Source organism: Vitis vinifera, chromosome 9, assembly GCF_030704535.1.
Source record: "Vitis vinifera cultivar Pinot Noir 40024 chromosome 9, ASM3070453v1".
In the NCBI taxonomy this organism is placed as follows: domain Eukaryota; kingdom Viridiplantae; phylum Streptophyta; class Magnoliopsida; order Vitales; family Vitaceae; genus Vitis; species Vitis vinifera.
In genome coordinates this window covers 9,513,120-9,523,711 of record NC_081813.1, presented here as the reverse complement: position 1 = coordinate 9,523,711, position 10,592 = coordinate 9,513,120, and the positions used below count along the sequence as shown (strand labels likewise).

Below are 10,592 nucleotides of genomic sequence, written 5' to 3'. Positions count from 1 at the left end.
CCAAATTTAATGAAGGATGTACCAAATTTAATTATGAATGTACCAAATTTTGTTAAGGATGTACCAAGGGTTCAAAAATGCGTTCTGAAGTGGGGATCGGCCCCAAATCACTTTGTTATGGGTTTTTAAATGAAATAGTGGCTCATTCATGGTCAAAAGGGGGTCTCGGAATCACTAGGCTCGGATGTGCCAAATTTAATGAAAGATGTACCAAATTTTGTGAAAGATGTACCAAATTTTGTGAAGGATGTACCAAGGGTCCGAAAATGAGTTCCGAAGTGGGGATCGACCCCCAATCACTTTGTTATGGGTTTCTAAATGAAATTATGGACCATCCATGTTGAAATGGGGGTCTCGAAATCTGTCAGATCGGATGTATCAAATTTAATGAAGGATGTACCAAATTTTGTGAAGGATGTACCAAATTTTGTTAAGGATGTACCAAGGGTTCCAAAGTGTGATCCGAAGTGGGGATCGACCCAAAATCACTTTGTTATGGGTTTCTTAATGAAATAGTGGCTCATCCATGGTCAGAAGAGGGTCCCGGAATCACTAAGCTCGGATTACCAAATTTAATGAAGGATGTACCAAGGGTCCGAAAATGAGTCACGAAGTGGGGATCGACCCCCAATCACTTTGTTATGGGTTTCTAAAAGCAATTATGGACCATCCATGTTGAAATGGGGGTCTCGGAATCCATCGGATCGGATGTACCAAATTTAATGAAGGATGGACCAAATTTTGTTAAGGATGTACCAAGGGTCCGAAAATGCGTTCCGAAGTGGGGATCGACCACCAATCACTTTCTTATGGGTTTCTATTAGATATTATGGTCCATCCATATTGAAATAGAGGTCCGGGAATTGGTCGAATCTGATGTACCAAATTTGGTCAATCCGAGCCTAGTGATTCTGGGACCCCCATTTCACAATGGATGAGCCACTATTTCATTTACAAACCCATAACAAAGTGATTTGGGGCCGATCCCCACTTCGGAACGCATTTTTCGACCCTTGGTACATCCTTAACAAAATTTGGTACATCCTTCATTAAATTTGGTATATCCGATTTGATAGATTCCGAGACCCCCATTTCAACATGGATGGTCTATAATTTCATTTAAAAACCCATAACAAAGTGATTGGGGGTAGATCCCCACTTCGGAACGCATTTTCGGACCCTTGGTACATCCTTCACAAAATTTGGTACATCCTTCATTAAATTTGGCACATCCGAGCCTAGTAATTCCAAAACCCCCTTTTGACCATGAATGAGCCACTATTTCATTTAAAAACCCATAACAAAGTGATTTGGGGCCGATCCCCACTTCAGAACGCATTTTTGGACCCTTGGTACATCCTTAACAAAATTTGGTACATCCTTAATTAAATTTGGTACATTCTTCATTAAATTTGGTACATCCGATCCGATGGATTCCGAGACCCCCATTTCAACATGGATGGTCCATAATTTCTTTAAGAAACCCATAACAAAGTGATTAAGGGTCAATCCCCACTTCGGAACGCATTTTCGAACCCTTGGTACATCCTTTACAAAATTTGGTACATCCTTCATTAAATTTGGTACATCCGAGCCTAGTGATTTCGGGACCTCCTTCTGACCATGGATGAGCCACTATTTCATTTAGAAACCCATAAAAAAGTGATTTGGAGTCAATCCCCACTTTGGAGCCCTTGGTACATCCTTAATTAAATTTGGTACATCCTTCATTAAATTTGGTACATCCGATCCGATAGATTCCGAGACCCCCATTTCAACATGGATGGTCCATAATTGCTTTTAGAAACCCATAACAAAGTGATTGGGGGTCGATCCCCACTTCGTCACTCATTTTCGGACCCTTGGTACATCCTTCATTAAATTTGGTATATCCGAGCTTAGTGATTCCGGGACCCTCTTCTGAGCATGGATGAGCCACTATTTCATTTAAAACCCCATAACAAAGTGATTTGGGGCCGATCCCCACTTCGGTTCACACTTTGAAACCCTTGGTACATCCTTAACAAAATTTGGTACATCCTTCACAAAATTTGGTACATCCTTCATTAAATTTGGTACATCCGATCTGACAGATTCCGAGACCCCCATTTCAACATGGATGGTCCATAATTTCATTTAGAAACCCATAACAAAGTGATTGGGGGTCGATCCCCACTTCGTAACGCATTTTCGGACCCTTGGTATATCCTTCACAAAATTTGGTACATCCTTCATTAAATTTAGTACATCCGAGCCTAGTGATTTCGGGACCCCCTTCTGACCATGGATGAGCCACTATTTCATTTAAAAACCCATAACAAAGTGATTTGGGGCCGATCCCCACTTCGGAAAGCATTTTTGGACCCTTGGTACATCATTCACAAAATTTTGTACATCCTTCATTAAATTTGGTATATCTGATCCGACAGATTCCGAGACCCCCATTTCAACATGGATGGTCCATAATTTCTTTTAGAAACCCATAAGAAAGTGATTGGGGGTCGATCCCCACTTCGGAACGCATTTTTGGACCCTGGTACATCCTTCACAAAATTTGGTACATCCTTCATTAAATTTGGTACATCTGAGCCTAGTGATTCCGGGACCCTCATCTGACAATGGATGAGCCACTATTTCATTTACAAACCCATAACAAAGTGATTTGGGGCAGATCCCCACTTCGGAACGCATTTTTAGACCCTTGGTACATCCTTAACAAAATTTGGTACATCCTTAATTAAATTTGGTACATCCTTCATTAAATTTGGTACATCCGATCTGACATATTCCGAGACCCCCATTTCAACATGGATGGTCCATAATTTCATTTAGAAACCCATAACAAAGTGATTGGGGGTCGATCCCCACTTCGGAACGCATTTTCGGACCCTTTGTACATCCTTCACAAAATTTGGTACATCTTTCATTAAATTTGGTACATCCGATCTGACCGATTCCGAGACCCCCATTTCAACATGGATGGTCCATAATTTCTTTAAGAAACCCATAACAAAGTGATTGGGGGTCGATCCCCACTTTAGAACACATTTTCGGACCCTTGGTACATCCTTCATAAAATTTGGTACATCCTTCATTAAATTTGGTACATCCGATCCGACCGATTCTGAGAACCTCATTTCAACATGGATGGTCCATAATTTCTTTAAGAAACCCATAACAAAGTGATTGGGGGTCAATCCCCACTTCAGAACACATTTTCGAACCCTTGGTACATCCTTCACAAAATTTGGTACATCATTCATTAAATTTGGTACATCTGAGCCTAGTGATTCCGGGACCCCCTTATTGCCATGGATGGACCATAATTTAATTTGGCAACCCATAAGTGATTTATTTCAAAATTAAAAAAATACTTTTATTAAAACATATTTTATTACATTTTAAATAAAAACTAAATTGATTTATATAAAATATTTGATTTGAGATATGATTTCTAAAAATTTATTACAAATATGTGGTTACAATTTTTCAATTAACATTAATTTATTTAAATAATTAAAATTATTAATCATTTATCTAATCAAATTAATTTTAAGTTATAAAATATTAGGACTTCATCATTTTTTTTTATTGTAGCAAATTCTGAGTATAACTATTTTTGTAATATTTAAAAATACAAAATTTTGAAATTAAATAAAAGTTAAGGGGTAAATAAAAAAAAAGTAATAGTGAGCTAAATAAAAAAAGTAGTTAAAAAAATAAAGATAATATAAAATAAAATGATAATATAAATTTGAAATAAAGTATTAGGTAATGACAACGTTTTTTTTTGTAGGAATGAGCATGAAGAAAAACTATGGCCATCGCCTTCATGTCATACACATCCCCAATGGTATGATAAACTTTGGAATCTTATGTTATATGCAATACACAAAATAAGGGTCCACCCTTTATTTCACAAGCATGCCTATGTGTCGAAGATGCCATGTGCAGTAGCCAAATTAGGGGCACACCTTTCATATGACATGCATGCAAGTGGGTGAAAACCTAATCGTAGTTATTATTTGTGCAGTATCAAAAAGATAAGCATGCCCCTTGTGCAGGTGGCATGTCTTCATAGTGACTTTATCTTACTTGTTGATTGGACAGTATGGTCATGAGAGGCAGACCCAACGCATGAAGGGCTGGCCCCACACATTCACATTGAAATAAAATGTATGGAGAATTGCTTCATATGTGTTGAAGCCTAAAATATAGATTCAATACATACTAAGATTGGAAAATAGGCAAAATGTCATTCACACATTCAAAATAATTTAAACCAACCTCATAACTAGCATCACATTTACACATAAATATTGCATAGAGTGTTGACAATTGGTGTAAGAGAGTATAAAGTTTATTGATGATTAATGAAAGCATGCATATCGATAGGCATTGGAAAACGTTAAAGTAAAAGGAGTTAAGAAGTTGTTTGAGAACGAGATTTTATAAACTTATTACAAAATCCATGAAAATGTTGTGCACACACATACACATTTGGTTGTAAGACGGTTAGAAACTAAGGTTACTCCTCTCCATCAGTCGGTGCATCTTCGTCTTCTTCATCTCCACCATCATCATCACCTTCTTCCTCGTCATCTGTCTGTGATGGCGTAGGAGGTAGAGCATCAGGGTGCAATGCTTTTCATGCTGCAATGGAACGATCGCATTGTTGACGCACAATCTTCAATTGATTGTTCATTGATTTGCACATTGCGTAAATATCCCCAAGCTGAGAACTTTTAGTTGACCTACGCGAAGAAGAGGATGATGTTTGTTTGTCTATCGACATTTTCATGAGCATAGGTTGCATGCGTAGGATTGACTCATAAGGCAGTGTCTTGAAATCCAACCCTGCATTTTGTAAAAGCAAGCAAACAGTTGAACCATATGGTAATGCACGTGTGCTCACATTACTATGTCGTGCCTCTATCATGTTATGGAAAATAAGTGCGGACAAATTAATTTTACTGCGACGTGCCATGTGGAACAGAATATGCAGAACATATAGTGTAAGCTCATTAAGATGACCCTTCTTATTCAAGATAGTATGAAACAATATCAAACTTAGAATCCTGTATTTTGGAAGTAGAGATCTACGTTCAATGCTTGTACCCAACTGAAAAGAATGGTCGCATAATTCCTTTGTTATTGTGTCTGACATTGCCTTTATATCAATCTCTGGAATACAAAAGTTAATAGCTTTCTTGGGTGTTTCTAGAGAGAAAGTGCATCCAATAAGGGATGGGGAAACTCGCACAGCAACTCCCTTGAATGAAGTGTGAAATGAATATTTCTCCTCGTTAACATTTTTGATATTGCTGTAGAATGCTCGCACAGGAGTTGGATAACATTCTTGCGTTAGCTGTATAAATGGTCTCAATTTGTAAAAATCTAGTAACTCAGCAACGCCATGTTCTTCAAACCCAACAATGAGTATGACACGCTCAACGGCAATTGGTCGTTTTGCTATGAGCTTATCACATTCATGCTCATCAGGTGGGTGGCGAGGCATGAAAGGGTCATGTTGGACTTCCTCAGGTACAGTTGACGTTGAGCCATGTCTAACCTTTTTTTTAGGCGGCATGATGTTTGGTCCTTGTAATGGCACTACATATTGTTAAAAATTCAGTGATGGAAGTTAGAGATGAAAAGTTTCAATTCATTGCATCCAAGCCAACCACAAATAGCTTAAAAAGGAATTCAAGCAACTCCCAAAAGAGTGGTTGCCACAACCAAGAGAAAATATGTGCAGAAAATAATGAAAAACAAACCTTATTGTTGTTGTTATTGTAGCAAACTGTTGACGATAATACGAGTGAAAATCTTAGAGTGAAATGGTAGATTAACTACAATGGAAGAATGGGTGGGTGGAAGAGGGAGGTTGTGATGTGCAACGTGTATAGGTAGTAGAATATGAGGTGTAAATGGGAATGAATATGAGTTGTTGAGGATGTGATGTCAACCAAACTGAGTAAATGGTTGAAGTTGGAATGGAGGTCCGCATGTGCAAGAGATGTAGCTAGTACATACATGCATTTAATGTTCCATAATGAGTGCATAGTTACAAGTCACTAAAATTGGATGGGATGAAACAACATGAATGAAGTCTTCTACAAGCCTACAATTGGAGACTATCATTATGTGGAGTGAATGTGAAGTTATTATGTGGTAGGTGCATCATAAATATTGGTAATATGAAGTCTTCTACAAGCCTACAATTGGAGACTATCATTATGTGGAGTGAATGTGAAGTTATTATGTGGTGGGTGCATCATAAATATTGGTAATATGTTGACCTTTAGTTATTAATTGTCCACTATGGTACAATCAAATCAAATGCAACAAAAGTTTTTGTTCTCTTTGACATAAAATGGCCAAATATTTATCAAATAAGTGTAATGTAGTTGATATAAGTATGAATAAATATAATATTTATTAAATTTTTATAAGAAAAGTAGCATTAATTGATTTAATATATTTAAGAGATTTATTTTAAAATTAAAAAATACGTATATTAAAACATATTTTATGACATTTTAAATACTTTAAAAAATGTATCATTAAATTATTAAAAATGCTAAAAAAAACTTTCACAATTGACAAAAAATGTGCATGGACTCCAATTTTTTTCCACAAAAATAGTAGTAGAAGTTTATTTAATTCAATTTGGAAAAAAATCACCCATATCATTAAAAATAATTATTTTTAAAAATCATCCGTAAATATAAAATTCTATGGCTTTATTACTCTGATAGCTACACATAGAAGCTAATCACCTTGCTAAACAAAGATTTATTACTAGTATGATATTTTCCATCATGTCAAACGCTGCACGAGTATGCAATTTCGTTTTGTAAATGCTTATATCATCCACAATCATTTAAACCTCCATAAATGATCAATAACTATTTGTATTTCATGGCATTGGCAGAATTGAACCTTTTGGGAATACAAGAAATAATGTTGATGGGACAAAATTAGAACTTCTAACAAAGTACATAAATTGGAAAGGTAAGACAAACTTGAGAAACCAAGAAAGAACCACCAGATTTAGCACACATTTAGGGTTCCATTACTTTCATCATGAAACATATCCTAGAATCAATAGCTAGCTATAGTCCCCAATGCAAACCAATGCATCTTTTGCAGTAGAAATACTGGTGGTTGATGAGCCCAATCACAGAACTTCATGAGCTTTCCCATAATACCTGTTTATAAACGGTGCCTGAAAGGCATTCCAAACAACAATAATTACTATTTAAAGATTAATGAGTCATACTTATTTCCTGAAAAATATGTAAAGAGGGCACAAATAAGATAATGCAATTAGCATTCATTAACAAGTGTCTGCTCTAATAGAAGAGGCCAAATTCATTGATATGCTACAACCAATCAACTATTTTTTGTACTTATTCACAGAATGGATGGCAAAACATACCCTCAATAAACCATGGCCAAGTGAAAACAAGGTGACTCAACAGAAAAAACTCAACTTAATTAGCTAAGTAAAAGTCAAACCATTTAGAAATAGTGTCATATTGATCCATTTGGATACCAAGGAAAAAAAAATGGCCACATAATGACAAAGCTTTTGGGCGATCAGTTAGTTGATATTAAAAATAGCAGACATGTTATGTTAGCATGGAACAGATAAATAAATTAAACATATATTCCATCAAGAGATTATTTTTTGACTATTTATGTAGGGAACGACTTATAGCAATACACCATGATCTTGAATATCGCATCAAGGCCAGCTTCAAAATGCACAAGATTCATAGGCTATCAATAGTCTCATATGGAGAAACAAAAATAGTAGTGTCGAAGATATTCTGTTCTTTCAATAGAAGAGATGTTCAAAATTGTACCTTAACATTTTAGAGTTTTTGTCAATGAAGAATAATCGGAACAAACTCTAACAAATTCTTTCTTATGCTCTCTCTGGCTTTTAACATGACTGTCCATATTAGATTGTGTTGATTGGTTGGGCTCTTGATGATTATAGAGAGGTGCTTTTGTTAATCTCCCAATCTAATTGCCTTTATGTCTAATTTCTAAACTTCTTGTGTACATTTGTGCACCTTCTTTTAATTAGGCGGTGTTAATAATATTAGTTTTTGCAAAAGAAAAAATAAATTGTACCTTAACATTTGATATGTCAGGAGTATCATCGGTCTGGACTGAGTAGAACTTGTTAAACTTCATGTTTTCAAATGCTACTTTAGTCTACTAACTCATTTCTACAAGGCCTTTTTTCGAGCTTCTCTAGCCTACAAGAAAAGGAATTGACAAGTACTCAACATATTTGAAATTTATGTGCAAGACCAAAACTATTGCAACGATTGGTATCTGCTATAAAATACCTGTCTATTGGCTTTTTTTGCCTCTCGGACATTGTCTTTGACAAAATTCTGAGCAACCAAAACAATTTAAGTTCATGGTATGGTTAATTACATGCAAGAGCAATCAGTTACATGCATATCATCAATTACATATCACCTTAAATGCATCCTTTTGATCTGCATCAAATTCATCCTCCTCAATCAGCTTATCAGTCACCTCCTAAAGATAAGAGAAGTACAGTTAACCACAAGATGTAACTAAAACATAATAAAAACCTATAAAGCTTATGAGTAATGAAGGAACTTATTGTTTTAGAGGGTTCCTTCCACAACACTCCCCTAGGAAATATTAATGCAGGAACAAGTCATCCTTTGTCTTATTAAATGTCTAACCATCAAAAATCACTCTAAACTAAGTTTAGTATCAATTGCTTTATAGATGCGAGACAACCAAACCCACAATAAGATGGTAACAAGGATTCTTTCAGCTAAACAGAAAATACAGCCATTTGACCAAATTGGTTTACATGGTTGTTGAATTATCTAATAATTAGCTCATGATTATACATAAACATAGAAAATTGGGGATAAGTTTAAGCAACCAGACCATATCATTACAATATTATCAACTGATTTAAACAGGTTATATGGAATAACACAAACAATTTATGGAAGCATAAAGAAATTGTCAATAATATAACCTTAAAAAATAAAAATGTCATTTACTATAGTTTTATATATATAGGGAGGAGATAGCACCTAACCTGGTAGTCAAATGAACCATGCATGCATTGGAAGCAGTCTTGATAACTTATCCCTTCTATTGTACCATAAAAAAGACATGACATAGCCTCAAAATCTATTATTCACTATCGATGACCAACTTGAAGTTTAAATTTGAATGTATAGTTAAAAATTTGAATGAAATAAAACAAAAGAAATTAATTGTGAAGGTTACCCAATACTATTCTGCATCGTTGGTTGACCAAATATTAGCTGTAACCATTTCACCAATTTTGTTTTCGCTATCAAGAACCATATGAGTTGCAAATTTCAATCTTTCAAGGCTCATGCGTTCCTACACATTAAACTTATGTTAGACCCTACATCCCGGTAACATTTAACATGTACATTTGAAAATAAAAACATAACATCATATTTAACAACTTACAGAATTAATGGTTCTATTAAGACCACTTCCATCCCAATGTTGCATATAGAGAATAGCATACATCCCAGTATGACATCTGCAATAACAAGTATGATTTGTGACATGTTATTAACATAGGACCCAATTAGGATTGAAAATGAATACATGAAAAAAAAATATGTAACTAACAATTTTGGATCGCCAACGATATCTGCATACTGTGGATGTAAATTATTTATATTCACATCATTCCGTTTGAAGGAATTTTTTAATAACTGCGACATAAATCCAACTACTTTGAAAGCTTCATTAACAAAGTGAACACGTTGAATGCTATTATATGATGAAAGTAGATCCACCCTTTTAGCCTCCAAATTGATTACCATGATGACCCATTCATTAAATTGGAATAAGGGGATATAAAACTACAAAACAGACAATCATCATAACAACAATGAAGGCTTAAATATTTGAAATATAAATTCGAAATTATTAAAAAATTGTCATCAATCTATGTAATCAATACAATAGTCAAGCATTACCTGGTTGCAACATTCAAGATTAACACAATAGCTACCTAATCTTTTCTTGAGTGTTGATTTTGAGGTAGACTTGCTCATTGAACCACATATTTCCTGTAAAAAGTTGTTGAGATCATAGTAACAATGTATGACTAAAACTATACATGCATCTTATATTAGGGACAAGATTTGGTGTACTCGAGGAAAAAACCTCACCCCAAAGTATGGATTAAAAAAGTGTCGACAAGAAGGATTCTCTTCTTTTGCATTCATATATCGGCAAAACATGGAAATCACCTACATAATGCCTCTTCATTAGTTAAAATGATCAATGGAAAGATGAAGGTATTTTTTCTTATTTATCATAAACCTTACCGGAATATCAATGAAGCTCTCCCCTACTAAGCATTGAAGTTGTTCCCGTGTCACGCCATAGCCACCATATGCACAAAGCATCTCACTATTAATCACATGAAACACAAGACGTGAGTAATTTTTTTTGTTTTCTAGACAAATCCATAATCATAGTCTTTTAAGAACAATACTTGCTAAACGTGTGATTTGGGACTAATC

The 10,592-nt window shown here is 35.1% G+C and overlaps 1 protein-coding gene across 10 annotated transcripts; it reads right to left on the bottom strand.

The window, feature by feature from the left end:
* Nucleotides 1–5,332: 5,332 nt before the first annotated feature.
* LOC104880281 (uncharacterized) lies at nucleotides 5,333–10,512 on the bottom strand. Of its 10 annotated transcripts, none has more exons than XR_009466564.1 (8): nucleotides 10,395–10,509; nucleotides 10,041–10,133; nucleotides 9,688–9,923; nucleotides 9,520–9,595; nucleotides 8,506–8,568; nucleotides 8,370–8,417; nucleotides 8,149–8,276; nucleotides 5,333–5,613 (listed from the first exon to the last, which is right to left on the bottom strand). XR_009466564.1 is itself a non-coding variant. In XM_059739650.1 (7 exons), the coding sequence occupies exons 1-7, from the start codon at nucleotides 10,473–10,475 to the stop codon at nucleotides 7,184–7,186; spliced, it is 645 nt and encodes a 214-aa protein (XP_059595633.1). In that variant the 5' UTR covers nucleotides 10,476–10,512; the 3' UTR covers nucleotides 7,033–7,183. The 10 variants fall into 10 exon arrangements, 3 of the variants coding, with proteins under 3 accessions (XP_059595633.1, XP_059595634.1, XP_019077519.1); XR_009466565.1 differs by lacking the exon at nucleotides 5,333–5,613 and adding an exon at nucleotides 7,033–7,214 and having other exon boundaries at nucleotides 10,395–10,510; XR_009466563.1 differs by lacking the exon at nucleotides 5,333–5,613 and adding an exon at nucleotides 7,033–7,231.
* Between the last annotated feature and the right edge of the window lie 80 nt (nucleotides 10,513–10,592).